This window comes from Centrocercus urophasianus, unplaced genomic scaffold, assembly GCF_019232065.1.
Source record: "Centrocercus urophasianus isolate 14NV4802_14NV808 unplaced genomic scaffold, USGS_Curo_1.0 seq_10, whole genome shotgun sequence".
Lineage (NCBI taxonomy): Eukaryota > Metazoa > Chordata > Aves > Galliformes > Phasianidae > Centrocercus > Centrocercus urophasianus.
In genome coordinates, this window is record NW_024884142.1 from 7,736,976 (window position 1) to 7,756,315 (window position 19,340).

At 36.0% G+C, this 19,340-nt stretch overlaps 1 protein-coding gene across 2 annotated transcripts in view; it reads left to right on the forward strand.

The window, feature by feature from the left end:
- ROCK2 (Rho associated coiled-coil containing protein kinase 2) overlaps positions 1-19,340 on the forward strand; it is a 97,575-nt gene that overhangs the window by 55,484 nt on the left and 22,751 nt on the right. For both annotated transcript variants that reach the window (XR_006170295.1, XM_042826919.1), the window contains exons 5-18: positions 722-982; positions 5,935-6,079; positions 9,213-9,351; positions 11,030-11,121; positions 11,906-12,065; positions 12,723-12,786; positions 14,519-14,598; positions 14,861-14,909; positions 15,458-15,593; positions 15,693-15,784; positions 16,034-16,280; positions 16,591-16,697; positions 17,280-17,439; positions 18,516-18,676. Coding sequence is in view for 1 of the 2 variants with exons in the window: in XM_042826919.1 (XP_042682853.1) it covers positions 722-982; positions 5,935-6,079; positions 9,213-9,351; positions 11,030-11,121; positions 11,906-12,065; positions 12,723-12,786; positions 14,519-14,598; positions 14,861-14,909; positions 15,458-15,593; positions 15,693-15,784; positions 16,034-16,280; positions 16,591-16,697; positions 17,280-17,439; positions 18,516-18,676 (1,893 nt within the window). In the remaining variant the exon portion in view is untranslated. The remainder of the gene's footprint in view (positions 1-721; positions 983-5,934; positions 6,080-9,212; positions 9,352-11,029; positions 11,122-11,905; positions 12,066-12,722; positions 12,787-14,518; positions 14,599-14,860; positions 14,910-15,457; positions 15,594-15,692; positions 15,785-16,033; positions 16,281-16,590; positions 16,698-17,279; positions 17,440-18,515; positions 18,677-19,340) is intronic.

Below are 19,340 nucleotides of genomic sequence, written 5' to 3' on the forward strand. Positions count from 1 at the left end.
CATTTTAAAGATGCTGAACTTACTGTCATCCCTGTAAGAAGATATCAGCTGCAATATCAATCAAACTGTAATTTCATTGTTAAGTCCTTTAGATTTTGCAACCATATTTAATTTTTTTCTCATTTCAATATGTGTGTGAGTTTAGGACAAAGTCAGCATTAACATATGTTTTTATAAATCTATATGGAGATGTTATATCTAAATTTATAGTATGTGAAACTCAAAAGCAGACTAAGATACTATTCACTATTGAATTATGTTAAGATTGTTGCAAGACAGTCCCTACACCTGCTGTAGGGAACCTGCTTTGGCAGGGGGGTTGGACTCAATGATCTCTGGAGGTCCCTTCCAACCCCTGCAGTTCTGTGATTCTGTGATTCTGTGAAGACGCCTGCTTTCTCAGATTTAATATTTTGCATTTTCAGTTGTAGAGATATCTTTTATGTCAAGAAACACAGCAATGTAGATAGTCATGCTACTGATGTAACCAGGAAATCTTTTTCATTTCCTGTAAAAGTAGGGATTTCTGAAGTTTCAAGTAAAATTCAGGTTTATGCCATAATTAGAAACGTAGATTATTTGAATATAAAAAATAAAGTTATTTTACATCAGTAAAAATTGTACACTCAGGTTTAATGAAACCTCAGGTACTTTATTATTTCTCCTAAATGTCTCTGAAAAGTAGCTGCTCTTTTTCCTAATTAATTTTTCCATTTCACAGCTTTTTTGTGCCTTTCAAGATGACAAATACTTGTACATGGTAATGGAATACATGCCAGGAGGAGATCTTGTAAACCTTATGAGCAATTATGATGTGCCTGAGAAATGGGCCAAGTTCTATACAGCCGAAGTTGTTCTTGCTCTTGATGCGATTCACTCCATGGGCTTGATACACAGAGATGTGAAGCCTGACAATATGCTATTAGATAAACATGGGCACCTGAAGCTGGCAGATTTTGGCACTTGCATGAAAATGGATGAAGTAAGTATGCAACTGAATAATTTATCATCTATGAGACTGTAATTCTAAGGATACTTTCACTTGAGTTACAATACCCAAAGGAATGCTTATCAAATGGTCCACTTGGTTGGAAAGCTGTTTCTTGTCTCCTATCTTTAAATACAGGAGTACTTTAAATAGTTGAACATTGTCTGTAATAAATTGTTCTGGCACATGGAAGGGGGAAATAAATTTATTTTTTGTCACTTTTGAAAGCATGCGTTTGTGAATTTCTGGGGTTCATTTCTTTGCCAAGTGTCTGAAAAGTTTATTAGACAACTCCTAGTTTCAATATTAGCAACCTTGGAACAGTTCATAAGCTGACAGTTTTCTATAAAAGATATTATTTTATAGCAAGATACAGGCCCTATTTTTTTTTTTCTGATTGTTCTCATAGCATCCTCTAGTGGTCATTAAACTGAGGTCACAATAAGGCAGCAGTGGTATGTGATCTAAAGATTAAAATTTGTTAGCTATTAGTCAAAATGTCATATTTTAACTGTCTAGATTTTATCATCTGCAGCCAAATGCAGTTTTCTAATGAGGTTGCATAAGTGTAACTACTGTATGTTTAACAGATGTACTACATGTATTCCTGTAGGAGACTATCTTTGTAATTTGTACTTTTAAATCTTCCATGACAAACAGTATTGTGCAATTTACACAGTATATTCTTCTTCTCATAAACTGTGTATGATTGTATGTTATCATCAGGCCTTTGGAGAGTTTCTTTGTTTATCCTTTTTAAGCTTATTTGCTTCAGTGTGTTAAATTCTTTCTGTGTTATTTAGGCTGCATTTAGTATAATCTCTGCAATCTATTAGTTTGCATTTGCATTAAGTTAATATATATATTTCTATCTAGAAATGCTTTTTCTTTCCTTTTTTTTTCTTTTCTTTCAAATGTCAATATATTACTGCTGAACAAATGCAGCTATTTATTGAGACCTCTGTTGTGCTGATATAGTTATTCTAAGGACATGCACATTTACTTCCACTTCCATTATTCAGTTGCCTGTATTTTACTGGGCAGTATTTACTTTAACTAGAGAAGTGAAAAGTTGTATTTGATCTCTTAATTTAATCTTTAAATTATTATTGTGAATAATTTCACCAATTAGACTGTTGAGTCTCAGGGGAATCTAATGTTCATCAGAAGAGGTAATAAAAAAGTTTCAAAAATTCATAATGTTGATCTACTATAAAAAGTGCTTGTGGTACTTTAGGGAGCCTAGAAGTGGTGAACTTAAGCTGCTTTGTTTGTTTGTTTAGTTCTAAAAAAATGAAATTTTAAAATGTGGTTGATCTTGTTGTAAATGTGAGATTGCTTGCATATCTCTTGCTGTAGCAAGCTCCAGTTTAGATGAGGCATCATCAACAAATGGGTGATCTCCTAATGAAGTTAAATTTTAATTGGCTAAATTTTAAGTTCTAAATGTTTCTCAGACTCTGTGGAATGGCGAAAATATTTTCTACAGGAAGCTTTAGAAGTTGAGAGGCGCTGGACTGTCTCCAAATCTCATGCTACTTCTTACAAAACATGAACACATCCCAGCTGTGTAAACATAATATTGATGTTGGCAAGATGATTTCTAGAAAATGTATGCTTACCCAACACTTATTTATTTTTTTCTGACTCGGAGTTCTTTTAGTAGTTGTGCATATCTTCCTCATGCTGTCGAGACTGAGGAGAACTCTGCTTCAGTTTGGTGAGAGACACAGTTTGGAAGACGAACTTTTTTAGTACTTGCTGGGGGATTGAAATGAGTGTTCTCTTAAGTTGTTGTCCAAGCCAGCCCAGACACTTGCAGCAGAATTCCTCCTTAGTATGTGGAAAGAATTGTTTAGTCTTTCAGTGATGTTTTCCAACATAAAAGGAATTGGCCCATTTATTTACCTTGACTGTGATGGTTTGTTGTTGTTTTTTTGTTTTTTTTTTTAATCCATTACAAGGTGAATATCTGTAATTGAGTAAAGGATGGGGCTGGCCTCAAAGGTTTAATAAAAAGAATCCCAATGCAGGTTTCACCAGACTCTATTTGTTAGGTTTTCTTTAAGTAATAAGCTAGACAGTATCATGACTGAGTACTGAGAGTGTTGTAGGGGCATCAACTGCTGGATGCAGTCAGGTCTGTATGTAACTGTGGCTTCTGCTGACTGAACTTACAGGAAAGCACAGGCTTAAAGGATATCTGTTGCAAAGAAATAGGAGCAAAAGGAAGCCATTTACCACTTGGGATCATTTCCTCAGATAGCTGAGCTGAAAGATTAAACACGTTCGTCTTCTTACTCAGTTTATTTCACAGAGTCTCAGAATGGTTGAGGTTGGAGGCCATCTGGTCTGATCCTCTGCTCAGCAGGATGCCTGTTTCTCCTTGATGCTCCTCCAGGACTGCACTGAATCCTTCTTACTTCAGTTCGTTGTTGGTAGTGTGGTAGTCAAACCTGAGAGTAGCATTAACACCTGATCTGTACTATCCTGGCATGTCTGCACCAGCACTCTCCAGTTCTTGTTTGCTGATAAGATATTAATGAGGGAATTAAAGCCTCATTTTTAGCCTTGTTCCAAGACAGTGAGTCATTCAAGTGTACCTGAGGTCTTCCAGAGAATGAAACCAGAACTGCTTTGCCTTCAGAGATGTTACAGTTCTGTAAGGTGCTGAGAAATGCAGTAGCCTCACAGCCAAATTCTCCTAAGCCATGAATGCATATTGTCTCTTTGACAACCTTTTTCTTTTGCAGTTGTTCAAATCTCCCAGGTATCTGCAGGAACTTCCATCAGATGGAGTTCCAAGATACACCTTGGTGTATCATCTGAGGTGATGAGAAAAGCCTCAGGTAAAAGAGTAGCCTGAGACTACTGAGAAAAGAACTGCTGTACTGTGTGCTGTTCAGGCATCAGAGGCTGACAGGACTGACACTTTGTCCAGAGAAAACAGCACCCTTCAGATCTCTTCAGCTGATGAAGTGCAGAATGCAAAAGTCATCTCACAGAATGTTCAGTATGCCAAGATGTCATATAGCACACAAGGGACTTCCCTGTTTACTTGGCTTTGATGCCAGATCACAGAAGCTTGTAGGATTATTGTAGTAAGAATATCCAGTACTTAAAAATGTACACAGGGCAACACCTAGGTTTTGTTTTTTGTTTTTTACAGTATGATTGCATAAATGAGAATGACAGGAATGTTGGAATGTTCAGTAAGGCAGTAATGTATTTTCAGATCTACTTCTGGGACAGAAGGTAGGGAGTTCTGTGGGGAGAACTGCGCATGCTTAAGAGAAATATTGCCCATTGAAAACTGACATTAGCACATAAAGCCCTTTTGCCTGTAAAAATATTTTTGTTTAATTGTGTTCTCCTTCGACATCTTGCCTGAAAAGTTAGGGTTATTACCTGGAATTCCTCAGCATCCATAAGATAATTGACAAGGTTTCTTGTCACTGTGTAGCAGCTGTCTGACTTGGGTAGGGCTGGCTTTTCTTTAGCACAACCTTTGCTTTGTTTGCATAAGACTTCATAAAACATTAACATGTATGAAATATTAAAAGGTGATCTTGTTTTGCTGCATTAATTACAGAGGAGTGGGAAATTGGATGTTATTAAGTGCTTGGGTGAGGAGATGAGGCTGGTCTAAGTACACAGCTCTTGTGACTAAAGCCGTGGTCTTCAGAGAAATCTTTCAGGGCTCTTCTGCTGACGTCTGTTTAATGAAAACAGAAAACAGAAGTTCAACTGCTGTAACTGAGAAGTTAAACTCCCCTTATGTTTCAGCTTCATCTTTAGCTTCTTCTTTATTTTACAAGAAAATAAGCATTTGCAATGAAGAGATTTTCAGTACTGCTTAAGTCTTTGCAGTATTTAATCATCACTTTAGTTTTAGCGTACCGGTTCATGACCTTCCAATATTCTCTTTGAATAAATAAATGTTTTTGGCAGTTCATATTCTATGTGAAAAGAATAATGTAATTGGTTGTCTAATTTTTACATGTAAATGCAGTTCCAAAAGCAAAATGATCCTTTTTATTTCCTTAAATATGAATTTCCATTTCAGTTGTTCCTACCAATATTCTGTACTAATATTCAGCCAAAGGTGATGGAAAATGCATGGAGAACTTTCAAAGGTAACTTGGACATTGCTTTAGGCTGAGTGGCAGAGTCACAGATGAGTGTATTTTTGGTACTTCTTTGGCTTTATCCGGGATTTAATTTCGTTCATCCATCTGGTCTCTCTGGAATGAATGCAGTGAGTTTCATTAAAAGCAACAAGGCTCTAAGTTTGAAGCAGCGTGCTGCCATATCTGACAATGTTTCTACATCATTTAGCTCCTGCAGAGTGTGAAGCAAAGAGGATAAATAATCACACCATTAATAAATGATTAATAAAAAAATCATTACATTAATAAAAATCAGTTATATTTTACTTTATTTTTCTTAAGCCCTGTTCTTTAAAAATAGCTTTTACTTTCAACTTAAGGTGTGACTATAAGAATTTACCTATAATTTGGTGTATTGTTTGAATTACACATATTATGTGTGTGCTACGCAGGACTTAAATAATCAAAGTTATTCAGAAGCTCTTCTATGAATTCAATGAGATAAGCAACTATCCAGTACAGCACATGTTTATTCATATTGAAACCAAGGGTAATACTACAAAACGTGCACATTTTTGAAATGCTGTTATAAAGAGAAATGGCTTAGTGTAGCCAAAGGGGAGAGTGGGTTAACAGGATTTGTCATTTCAGTTCAGACTGTTTCTGGAATAAAAGTCAGAGCTTTCAAACATGTACCTCAAACCAAATATTTTGGATTATTATTTTTCTTTCTTTTTTTTTTTTTTTTTCCTGGTCTACTAATAGGCTTTCTGAAGTTTTGTGTAAGGACTGAGCAGCAGTTTTAACGGAGCTGTTTGAATTGTTGCTGTTGCACAGACAGGTATGGTGCGCTGTGACACGGCTGTTGGAACCCCCGACTACATATCCCCTGAAGTTCTGAAATCACAAGGGGGTGATGGTTATTATGGACGGGAGTGTGACTGGTGGTCTGTAGGAGTTTTCCTTTTTGAGATGCTGGTTGGTAAGTAGAATTTCTTCTGCTAAAAAGGTTGTGGTTTTAGCCTGTGCTGAGCCTCGCTTTGCTTTGCTATTAGGGGCTGGTTGTACGTCATTATCTAACAGCTTCTGGCTCTTGGTTGATGCAGTTGTTTCATCCCTGTTCCCTTGGCTTTGTCTCTCTTATGCTGTCTGTGTGTTTGCACAGCGAGGAGTTCTCTGACTTGGTTCAGCTTAAAACTAATTTTTAGAATATTTTTTATCTCTGATTGCCTACCTCACAATCTAAGTAAATGCTTATGCCATCTTCAGGTCTGTATTGAGCTGTTAGGGACGCAGAGATGGGAAATGAGTGGGAAGGACAGAACTGCTTTTGTTTTGTTTGTTTTTGTGTTTTCTTTTTCTTCCTCTCCCAGTACTAGCAATTTGTTACTGATGGGTCAAAATGTCTCTGGAAGTATGGTTTGATTCTTTCTTTTGTGTTTGTGTCAGGATTTTCCAATAAAATACACTGGATTGCTATGGCAACTAACATAGAATATAATCAGTTAAGGACATGAGTCATATGCAACTTAAAATACTCAGAAGATCAGTATTACAGCCCAATTACAGAAAGAGGGAACTGTGCATGTAATTATTCAAAGTACAAATCAGAATCTTTTGGGGATATTGCAGATGTGATGTTTCTGGCATTGTGAGCCCTGAACGATGCTTTCATAGAATCACAGAATGGCTTGGGTTGGAAAGGGGCTCCAGAGATCATCAAGTTCCAACATCATTGCCACAGGCAGGACCACCAACCTCAAGATCTGGTACTAGAACAGGTTGCCCAGGGCTGCATCCAACTTGGTCTTGAACACCTCCAGGGATGGAGCATCCACAGCCTCTGTGGTGCTTTGATATATGCTGCTATTGAAATCTCCTGGTCTTTGGGAATTAAAGCATTTTGATGTATAAAATATATATTTTGTAATTAATAGTCTCATAAACGATTTTAGCAATAAATGAATTTCTTCAGTAATTCAAATATTAGACATTTACTCAGGGGCATGATTTAGCACAGGGTTGTTAGAGTTAGGGTAATATGGTTGGGTTGCGGTTGGCCTTGATGATCTTTAAGGTCTTTTCCAATCTGAGCAATTTTATGATTCTATGACATAGATGCCCACAAATGTTTTCTCAGGGCTTGTTGGTTTTTTTGTTTGTTTGTTTTGTTTTGTTTTTGTTTTTTTAAACCGCATCTGAGAGAATGGTCCCTTTGTTATTACTGTAACCAAAACATCTTTTGAAGTGAAAGTAGAGAGGTACAGTTTTTGCAGGAGCTGAATTATATAAAGGAGCCTCTACTTGTTTGGAACAAAAATCCTTCTGCATTTCTCTGCGTCATCTTGATGTTATTCCAGGCTTTCAGTATGAGTGGCTAAGCTGAGGGGGCTTATATTTGGTATAGTTTTTCCTAAAATTTGGAGTTGTGTGTTGAAAAATTTCTGACATTTCATAAATTTCATGCATTTTTCCTACCACAGGCTATCTATCTTGTTACAATATTTGAATCTATGCTATTTTTACAACTTTTTTTCCTGCAGTACTAATGTCATTTTTTTTCTCTACATTATAGACTGGAATCTTTGCTTTCATTAGCTCTGTGATTTTCACACTTTCAGAAGGGTGTGAAATAACAGTTTTGTTTCTGTTGCAGTTCTGGACTTGTCAGAATCCTACATGTGATTAACACTGTACTCCTCCTGCTGAATTCCATCTATTGGCTTTTTGTGAAGTCTTCATGTGTTATTACTTTTTTCTTTTTTTTTTTTTAATCCAAGCTTCTTTCTGCCTCTGAGAAGAGAATATGATTTTCTACCTGCGCCGTCTTTTTTAAATGCTTTTGAAATCTGCTTCACCTTTATACTGAAAATTACAGGGCTTACTTGTGCCCTGTAATTTTTTTGGTTATTTGTTATTCATCATCATATTCCAATCTGCATTGTATTTCCCGTCTAACAGCGCCAACGTGGTTCCCTTCAGCGACTTTGTTTGCAAACACAGTATTTGAGGCTTATGTCAGATTCATTTGACAGTGTTTGAAGAAACATGCAGCTTCTCTTAGATAACTGTATAGCTTTTCTGGTTCTTGTAACTGAACTAGAAATAATTAGGCTATTCAAGACAGATCTACTCCCACATACATTGCTATTATGAAACAGACACCAATGAGATTGCCTAGGGAGGTGGTTGAATCACTTTCCCTGGAGGTATTTGTGGAAAAATGGTGGTGGCAGGTGGGCATTTGGAGGTCTTTTCCAACCTTTTTGACTCTGTGATTCTATGAGATGGTTTGGAATATTTGAGACTGCCCAACTCTGGAGGTGAGGAGGTGCTGGAGGTGAGGCCGCATAGCACAGAGCAAAGCAGGGCAACACTTCTCCTCTCCCAGTGGTGGTGCTGGGCCCAGTGCAGCCCAGGCTATGGCTGGACCTTCTGTCTGTAAACACACTTTTGGCTCATATTCAATTTGCTGCCAAGTTTATGTCAGTAAATAAACTAAAATTAATTGAATTTTGTGCTTCAGAACTTTGGATGAAAAAGGTGGCTTTTTAAATCTCAGCCCTGGCTGTACTAATATGGACACCCAAGGTGATACAATTTGACAGTCAGCAAGATTAGTGAGTGCAGGTTTAGCTGTGCCTGACGTGCTCTGAAGGCTCCCCAGGCATCTCCAGAGGCAGAGCTGGCCTGCCTGCCTCTGAAATGCTCCTGGGAGAGCAGTGGTGGAGGCTTTCCAAGGAATGTGCATCTGCAAGTTGTTAATGAGGTTCAGTCTCTTACACCCATGACAGAGCATGAAGAGATGGTTACATGTCAGTGTCATCACTGTGTAAATTAGAGAATGGTGACACCAGTCAGGTAAAATGTACAAATCACTGGGCAAAAGTTTTGGTAGTAATGTGTAATTCAGTGTGTAATGAAGGTGTTTTGTCACAGGAACATTTTTAGTAGTATATATTATTCTGTACCCTGCATATTCTCTGTTTCCTTCATTAGAAAACAGCCTTAGGCAAAATTGCTTGTAGAGTTTGTACCTCTTCACTTTTTGTTCTTCGTCTTACACTACTTCAACATTATTCAAAATCACAATCAGTTTACCATTTTATTTCCAGGTGATACTCCTTTTTATGCAGACTCCTTAGTAGGGACATACAGTAAAATTATGGATCACAAGAACTCATTACATTTCCCGGATGATGTAGAAATCTCTAAGCATGCAAAGAACCTCATCTGTGCCTTCTTAACTGACAGGTATGTGCATGTGTTGTTTTGGTTCTATTTCTGTTTCAGATAGTACTAACACATGTTCATTGTAAAAATCAATTTCCATTACACCAACTAATTTCAATTCTCCTCTGCAAAATCATCCACACATGGGTTTTTCTTATGGGGTATTTTTCTAGGCGTTGTATTTTATTTTTTGGAGGGGTTCTGGCAGCTCTTGATACAATGTGCTCTGTATTGAAGAAATCCTCCCATCTGTGGCTCGGTGTGAAATAGAGCGGCAAACCTGTAAGGCTGGAAGTAGTTTTTGAGCTTTGAAAGGCAGGGAACAAACTGTGATGAAGTGGACGCTGCTTATAAAAAATAAAAACATACTTTCATGAAAACAAGCCTATATTTGCCTACTTTGTTTGAAATTTCATAGAATGTTCAAACTTTTCTCTTTTAGCTAGTGTTACTAACTGACAAGTATAGCTAATAGAGAAAAAAGATGTTGTCCTGGATATAATTAAATCATCGAGTTCTCCCTTCATGGAGCTGAGCGTTTTTTTATTTTTTATTGATATTAATCTGTGTAAGTTCATTCTTGACCTGAATTCTTAAATTTTTCTTTAGTGCCAGAAAGCAGAGGTTATCTTAGATTTCTCTGATTAAAGAAAATGACACTTAGGTTCAAATTTAACTCCGGATTGATGATGTGTCACCACCTCAGTTTGACTGCAGCTGAATGTTCAGCTTCTAGGGATTGAGGGATCAGTAGGAAAAAAGCCAACAACAATCATAAATGAATAAATTGCCTTATAATGGTTTTTATACTCACAGAGAGGATTGTTCTGCTCAGTTAAAATATATTTTAAGTGTTTCTAACCCTCAGTAGCTGCAGGGCAGACAGAAAACAGGAGCAGAATTGAATAACGTGAGTGCAGCGAGGTTTATTTCCCCTACGTGTGTTTGTCTTCCTGTTTATATTTAACGCAGCGCTCAAGCAATTTATTTGAAACAGATGCCTTCTTTCTGTGTGCGTGATCAGTGATGAGGCACTTAGAGGGACAAGAAGGAATAAGCATCCACCCTATGATTTATTAGTTCTGTTGCACGCATTGGTTTTATGTTCTCTTCTCACAGATAGTTTTAAGAGAGACTTCATTTGGTCGAACTAGAAGTTTCTTTTTGAACTTGAGATTTACTTCATTGTAAATATCAGCAAAAGACGTGTCAGGGTTACTTATGGGGCAGAGGATGGAATTCTTAAAATATTTATTTCAGTTCAGCCTTGAATAACTGTTCTGTGCAGTAAGTTAGACCTTCCTTCACTTGAGCCTTAAGGTTTGTCATGTGGTTTGGCAGACACCGGCCCTTGGCAGTTTCTTCTTCCCCTACGGTGCTGGCGTTTTGTTTTTCTTTTGAGTTTCTTCTGAGCTTTTGCCTTAGTGCTCTCTTTCTTGCTTTTCTCCTCACGTGGCAGACTCCAACTTCTGGACATTTAAGCAGTAACAGGGAGAGTGGATATTATATATTTTTATATAAATACATTTTCATATGAGAAACTAAGGATCATTGGTTGGTGTGCTTTTCCTTTCTTTTTTTCTTTTATTTGACCACTAATGTGTTTTACACAGAAAATCTTTACTGACAGCAAGTTATAGTAAAAACAAAACAAGTGCTGTTTTTCCTAACGTGAATTTGGCTTAATTGCTATGTTCAGGGACGTGCGACTTGGGAGGAATGGGGTAGAAGAAATAAAGCATCACCCTTTCTTTAAGAGTGACCAGTGGAACTGGGACAACATCCGAGAGAGTAAGTAGATTAGCTTGAAAGTTGTATATTTGTTCAATATTTGCATAAGGCTACTTAACAGTAATAATACAAATGAGAAACACTGTAAGGCTGTATAAACTAAGTAAATATTTTCTGGCTATCAAGAATTTTGCCTGAACTTTTTTATTTATCATTTATATTCTTAAACCTGTATCAGTAGGAGTGAGTAAGAGAAATGTCTTCTTTCCAAAAGTATTCTCATATTTACTATTTTAATTTATAGTTTTCTGTTTTGAATAGCAAAACTGAATGTTTTAGAAATCTAAGCAGAAAGGCTGCTTGTTGCGTTCTATTTCTGTCTGACTTGTTATTGTTGTTTTGATGGCTGTCTTTTTTTTCTTTGTTTCAATTTTTTTCTTAATCTGTGGCTAAGGCTACATTGAGAGTGGGCTTGTTGGTTTCATTGCCTTTTGTTTAAGAAATTGTGAGTTTGATTGCTGTAAGAAAAAAAACCAACCACTTTGATTCATGAGCTTGATCATAACTTCTAAAGATGTATTTACTGAAGTTTCTTAATATGGTGATTATATTTAGTGTTCCATTCTAAAACGTGATGACCTTTGCAAATACATTGTGTGCATAAGATATGCCATGTATTAAGCAACTCATGTAAATGTGAAAATACTTCAATTTAAGAAAAAAAAAATATTCACAGTAATATTTAGAGATCTGCTGCATGATTAATACACATTTAACTAGCAGGACAACCTACATCATAGGCTGAATCTTGGAATTAAGTTGATCTTTTCTTTCCTTTCTGTAGCTGCTGCTCCTGTTGTTCCTGAGCTTAGTAGTGATATAGACAGCAGTAATTTTGATGACATTGAGGATGACAAAGGAGATGTGGAAACCTTTCCAATCCCCAAAGCCTTTGTGGGAAACCAGCTGCCTTTTATAGGATTTACCTACTATAGAGATAATTTGTATGTGAGACTTTAATGTGTATTTTTAGAAATATACTTGCAAGTTTCTCATATAGCCTATCCTTTCTTTTTCACTCTAGATACTTAATTTATTCATTGCCTTATATTCATTTCTGTTCAATTGTAAAGATAGAAGATGCAGAGTTTAAGTAGAATATATCAGTTGTGGTTACCTTGATAATTCTTATGAAATAAATAGTATTTTTATATGCATAAAAATATATAGTGTCTTTAAAAATCTGTTGTAGGTTTAAAAAACTGCTAGGTTTGTAATTTAGCTCTAAAATTGCTTCTTGTTGGGTTGGGTGTTCAGAAAAATGTTTATGCAATGTAATAGCTTGCTAGGACATCAATTGCTATCTACTTGCCTTTGCTTTGTTTGATTAATCATATTCAGTGTGTCTGAATAGCTGTGAATGAATTGGGTATTAAGTAAAAATGATAAGCTGATATGGACTTGAAAATGTCTTAAACGTTAGTCTTAGTTTTAAAAAGGCTCAAATCATTCTGATTCACTGGAATAAAACCTGCTTCATTCTGAGAATCAGGACAAAATAAGGCTTGAGAGAAACGATTGAAATGTGTTTCTTGGCGAGGTTGCCAGAGTTGTTGAAAACTTGAATAAGGGCAGGAGGGATTTGTTTTTGTTTTTGACAGGTTGCTAAGTGACTCCTCTCAGTCTTGCAGAGAAAATGAATCGGTGCAATCTAGTAAAAATGAGGTTAGTGCCTTTTTTTTTCCTGTAAGTGTTAAGGAATGATTAACTAATTTTGTTAAATCTGTTAGGAGGAGGCAGAGTTTTAAGCAAGGAATCAGATATTCTGGGGAGCACTCTTTTAATGCTCCTCAATAAAAATGATGAATTCTATCTAGAGGACAGCAAGGAGGTGAATGTATTTGAATTATGAAAGGAATCAAATAGTTCCCACTGAATTTGTGTGAACATGATATATCATTAAATACTGTCGATGTTTATGCACCAAACCGTTAACAGTGAAGTGTCTGTAGCAGCTTGTGAATGAACTGTTGTACTCGAATGTACAGGTACCGCGCTGTGACGATGAATGAGAACACATTTCTCTCTGATTCTTCTGGCATTTACAATTTGGTTTGAAAACAAATGTGTAGGGCTCTGTTTGCCCCAGACAGCATCGCCCTTGGAAAGGCTGTAGTTCTTGGCTGCGCGCTGCGATTTGTGGCACGTTTATCCAGAGTTTGGAAAATTAAGTTGTCAACTATAGTGACAAAGGAATGTTTTTGAGCATAAATCTTTCTCTCAGTTGAAGTCAGTGTGTGAAGCTCGTTTATTGAGCTTTTCAAGATTGCCAACTAAATTTAAATATGCAGATGAGAGGAGAATGCTACTAATTTTTCATATATTTAGCTTACTTCATTACCCCACTTTACCATTTGTAATATTCAAGCGTAGATCGTTAACGTTTGTTAAAACTTAGTTGTTAAACTTTGTAAAGGAAAGGCATAGTGTAATGAACAACATAAATTTAAACGTGGATGTTTATTGGGCTCCACGTCTTTCCTTCCTGTCATTGGTGAATAGAATAAAAGTCTTGGTTTCCCTTTAAATAAAAAAAAGCAATCGTTCTTTCAAATACAGTTTCATGTTTCTCACATTTGCTTTCTATTGTGACAGTTGTTAAAATTTTGCATTTCACTTCTGACAGGTTTTTTCATTCTCATTTTCTCAAGCAGTGAGTCTCTAGGTTTTGATGTCCTTTTCAGTGTCCCTGTTTTGGGGATGTTATGATTTTGCATGTTGTATGTGCGGAGTAGAATAGGGATGAAAGAGGAAAAGAAATGCTTGAAGGCCTGAAGATGTGAAGCAATTCCAAAATTCATGTTTTATAATCTAGTTTTTTGAATTTTGGGGTATTTGATTCATATCTTTTTTATGTTAAGCACAACAAAACATTCCCAAACTTTAAAACTGTTTCTAATTTTCTGCTTGTGAAAGAATTCCTCTCTCTGTGAGATCATGGTGCACGTTTCGAAATGTTCTCTGAATATTGTCCAGTTTGGTTATATGCCATTTTAATTTTTAAATCATGTATAGAAGAGACTGTCCCAAAAATTGTGCTCCAGACTCTAGGCAGGGAAAGAATACAGCAAATGACCAGAAGCAACATTATTTGCCTAAAGAAATTTTATGACTGTCACTTTGTGGTATGTAATTGTGTGATGTTTTGCTGTAATGCAGCATGCAGCAAATGTTATATCATAAAAATCAAGATTAATAACTTGTAATGGTGAGAAATAGAGATGAAATAACCTTCTGCTTAGAAATTACCATCTGTTGATGAATTAAAAAAATCACAATTAATGGTTAAATTAATTTTCCATGCTTTTCCTTTTTTTGTTATTAAGCTGCTTTATACTTTTTTCATGTGATAACAGTCTTACTTAAAGACCATGCTTTTTTTGACTTTTTAACTCAGTTTCAGAAAAAACTAAGCAAGTTAGAAGAACAACTCAGTAATGAATTGCAAGCCAAAGATGAACTAGAACAGAAATACAGGTGAGATTGTTTCAATGTGTTTGGTATGTTTGTAAAGAAATATTATTACACAACGGTTTGGCCTCTCCCCCCACTGCCTGCTTATCTCTGTACTTCCATAAGAATGTCTCTATTGTTTGAGAGACTTTCCCAGCCCTAGACGTTTAATGTGATTGCTGAAAATAGAATATCTTGCAAAAAAATTAATTGAACACATCCAAACACCCTATTTTTGTGTGTGTGTGGTCAATAGGGTTTAAAAATATTTTTCTTATTCCTTCAGATCTGCTAATACTCGTTTAGAGAAGATAGTGAAAGAGCTAGATGAAGAGGTAAGTCAGTAGTTACTAATTACTGGAATTAAAACTTCAGCATTTGTATCTGAGTTTTTTCTTTAGGAACCAGCAGATTATTTTTGGTAGCTGTGTACTTATGGCAAGTTGGCAACACCAGCTGATTTGTTGGTATTCCAAGTGTGTTCTAACTGTGTCAGTAAAAGGACTGTATTTTGCACAGCTTTGCACCTTAATGCCTACTGCACATGTATCATATCTACAGAGGGCATGTGGAATGTGATGTGTTGTTCATACAGGTGCATGCTGAGATTTTACACTACATGGATGTTTCATGGCTGCTAGGCAGGTTACAGCATTTGTTGAATGCAACCCATCATACAGTCGTAGAGTGATAAAAGCTCCTGGCTCTAGTTGGTCTAGGATGGATGAACTTGTTCAGATGTTCTGATGCACTGTGTTTGCAGGAAGCAGATGGCACGTGTCTTTTTTCCACTTTGAAGTAAACTGTCTTTTAATTGCTTTAAGATTGCCAAGATTCTTCACGTAACAAATGCGATTTGTTTTGCTCTTTTAAATATATCCAGATAACTTCAAGGAAAAATGTAGAGTCTGCAGTCAGACAACTAGAAAGGGAGAAGGCTCTTCTTCAGCATAAGAATACAGAATACCAGAGAAAAGCAGAACATGAAGCAGATAAGAAACGCAATTTGGAAAACGAGGGTATGTTGAACCTTGCTTGAAGGGCTCTGTTTTGATGTAGGCTTTTAAAAGAGAAAAACTTTTTCACTACAGTGATTAACTGAATTGTTTTTGTTTTAGTTAACAGTTTGAAAGATCAGCTTGAAGATTTAAAAAAGAGGAATCAGAACTCTCAAATATCCAATGAGAAAATCAATCAACTACAAAGACAGGCAGGCCAACTTTATATATGTACATTTTAAAGTAATCGCTTTCTGAAGTTCAGATTTTGTTGGTAATGATGGGAGTTTGAAAGTGTAATGGAATTCTATAAGCTTTCTTTCTTGTCATGTATTCATATTCAAAAGTCATCTTGAAATACCCCCTTATTTCTTTAATCTGTTAAATCTAATATTTTATTAAGGCGGTGGTAGATGTTACATTTTAATTGTTAGTCTAAAGTATCTTTTTATCAATCCTAGTTGGATGAGGCCAATTCTTTGCTGCGGTCGGAGTCTGAAACTGCAGCCAGGCTAAGGAAGAACCAGACTGAAAGTACAAAGCAAATCCAGCAGTTGGAAGCTAATAATCGAGAACTACAGGATAAGAACTGCCTGCTAGAGAATGCTAAACTCAAACTGGAGAAGGACTTTCTCAATCTTCAGTCTGCTCTAGAATCAGAAAGGAGAGATCGAAGTCATGGATCAGAGATTATCAGTGATTTACAAGGTATTGCAACAAGTGTTCTGAAGTTAAGCTTATTTCTGGTTTCAGAAATAAAAACACATTCTGGTAATGTTATTTGAGTTTCAGACAGAAACTAAATTAGAGAGCTGTTTTATTCAATGCTGTTTAAGTTAGAACATGCATTACAGAGAAAACAAGTGGGGAGATACTTAAGATGAAAGTGTGTTACTGATTTCTAAAACCACTGTGAAGATCTTAACAATTAGAACCAGAGCTTTTTATCAGTAAGTAGATACAGTACATGTTTTTTCACAGACTACCCAGCCTCATTAATATTTCATTCATTTTTTAGGTCGAATATCGAGCCTGGAAGAAGAAGTGAAAAATGGAAAGAGTGCATTAGCCAAACTAGAAATGGAGAAAAGGCAATTGCAGGAAAAACTTACAGATTTAGAAAAGGTAACAGCAGTTCCTAGTGAACATTTGTGGTACATTCCTGTGAGATTCTTACGGTTGGGATTTTCTTAATTGAGACATGGAGACAAAGTTTGAGAAATTAAGCCTTGTTTTCAGCATCAGTTCTTTTTCTGTGGATTTTTCTCATTGTTTTGGAAGTTTGAAAAGTGGGGAAAGAAAACCTCATTTCCCTTATGATTTCAATTCACTATATTTGTAAAGTTTACAGTAATGTACACCAATGTATAGCTTAATCATGAAGCTGTAGCACTTCATTTTTGCTATGAAATCTGACCTTTTTAAACTCTCAGTATTGCCAGAAATTATTAGGAAAAAAAAAAAAAAGCTTTGCTAATATTTTTTAGAATAAATTCTATAATATTTTGCAACTGGGAATTTCACTGCATACTTCTAGAGCATTTTATCAGTGCTTTTCCATGGGTAGTAGAAGTGAATTCCAATGACCTTAGGATCTGTGCTGTGTCTTCTTCATACTTCCAAGCAGTATGTTACTGTTGTCTGGAATTTCGTATCTAACCTGATGTATTTAATATTTTATTTTAATGCCCTTTTCTTGGTTAACAGGAAAAGAGCAACATGGAAATAGATATGACATACAAATTCAAAGTTATGCAGCAGAACCTTGAGCAAGAGGAAGCTGAACATAAAGCCACAAAAGCACGACTGGCAGACAAAAATAAGATTTATGAATCTATAGAGGAGGCAAAATCTGAAGCCATGAAAGGTCTGTATTTGACATCACAGTTAGACTTAAGCATAAATTATTGAGGGTAGATAATAGAATTTTTTAATGATAGTAGAAGTTTAAACGTAGTTATGTTTTCTCCATTCCCCTGTTCTTTTTTAAAAATAATTAGCTTTGTAAATCAGTTGTAATCCTCCTGTTTATGATCTTCTAGGTTAAAGGCAGGCAGTTTTAGTCTCTTTGAGTACAACAGAATTTCTGTTGCCAACATCACTAATCCATTCTCTGTGTTACGGTATTCTGAGCTAGGGTATTATTAAATTTATATTATTAAAACTGTTGGAAAGATTTTCAGAAGATTATGTGTGTCCTTTGTCAGTGTTGTTAAATCTCTTTCTAAATAAAATATATGTCAACAGCTTAAAAATTTAAATAGATTACTAGATATTGTTAGACATAGTGAAGCCTTTGCTAGGCTTCCATAGTCACCGTGCATATTCTGGTGTATCTCCTAACAATTAAAATGTCCTAGAGAGAGGGATAATTAGTAGATGATTCCAGAAGATGGTTCTTATTTTTGAATTAAATTGCTTATGTTTACTCCAAGTGCTTAAAAAATAACCTACGGATCTTATCCTTCCAAATGCAGAACATTAACAAAAATGTTGAGCTTGCAGATGTTCCAAAAAAGCAGAAAGATTCAGATGTACCATATGAGTCACTTGGTCCATCAGTTTTCTCAACAGCTTCAACTCTCTAATTGATTTCAGATTATCACAGTCAAAGCAATACTTGATCTATAGGTAGAAAATATTTTTTAAGAGGAAAGCCACTCTTTTATCCTCTCAAATATATTGAAAATAAACTGGAATTTATATTGAAACTCAAGAGTAAGTAATAGTTCTCAGGTAGAAATGTGTGCAAAGAATCCTCTGGGATGCTTTTCCACAGTTTACCGTGAAAAATTTAATGAACCACTTTTCAGCAGTCTCTGTCATAACTGACAACCATTAGTTAGTGTGGGTAGATATTCTTCCTCACCTCCCTCACCCCTTTAAACTCCCTGTTATACAGTGATTCATTTGCAGGCTGACCTTAAATCTCTTTCTTCACAGAAATGGAGAAGAAACTTTTGGAAGAGAGAGCTTTGAAGCAAAAAGTGGAAAATCGGTTGTTAGAGGCTGAAAAGCAGCGCTCCATGTTGGATTGTGATCTCAAACAATCACAGCAGAAAATAAATGAACTCCTTAGGCAAAAGGATAAACTAAATGAAGATGTATGTAACGGGGGCAAAAGAAGTCTTAAGTGGAAGCTAGCTTTAAATGTCTTTGTATTTTCCTTTTGTTACAGCCATATTTAGGGTATTTGTGAATATAAATGGCAGTAATTCTTACTTCTTTGCATTTGGAGCTTTAAAAAGTCAACTTTACAGAGTGGTTTCATTTTCCAGCATTATTGATATCAAAGTTTTTATTCTGGAATGTAAAATGCTAAGAAATTGACACGTGGAAAGACTAGGTTTTTATTGTGAACTAATAACTTTATTCAGGAAATGGATTTATCTATTAAAAAATGTGTGCATGTTATACAATAATGTATGAAGATTGCTCCAAAAGTAATACCTCCTATTTTATTGTATTGACCCACAATGTCATAGGTGGATGTTGGTGGTATAGCAGTAGAGGTGGAACATTTCTGCCATGTGACAGGTGGCAGAACAGGTGCAGTCTGACAAAATGCCATTTGTCATGGGAGTGCTTATGAAGCAAAGGCTCATGGAATTCCTCCATGCAGAAAAAAATGCACCCATTGACATTCACTGACACTTGCTGAATGTTTCTGGAGGTCAAACAGCAGATGTGAGCTCGTAAGGTGGTGGTTGGTGTCTTTCCGCGGTGGCAACAGTGATGTTGAAGCTAAGCTACATTCAAGATGGCCAT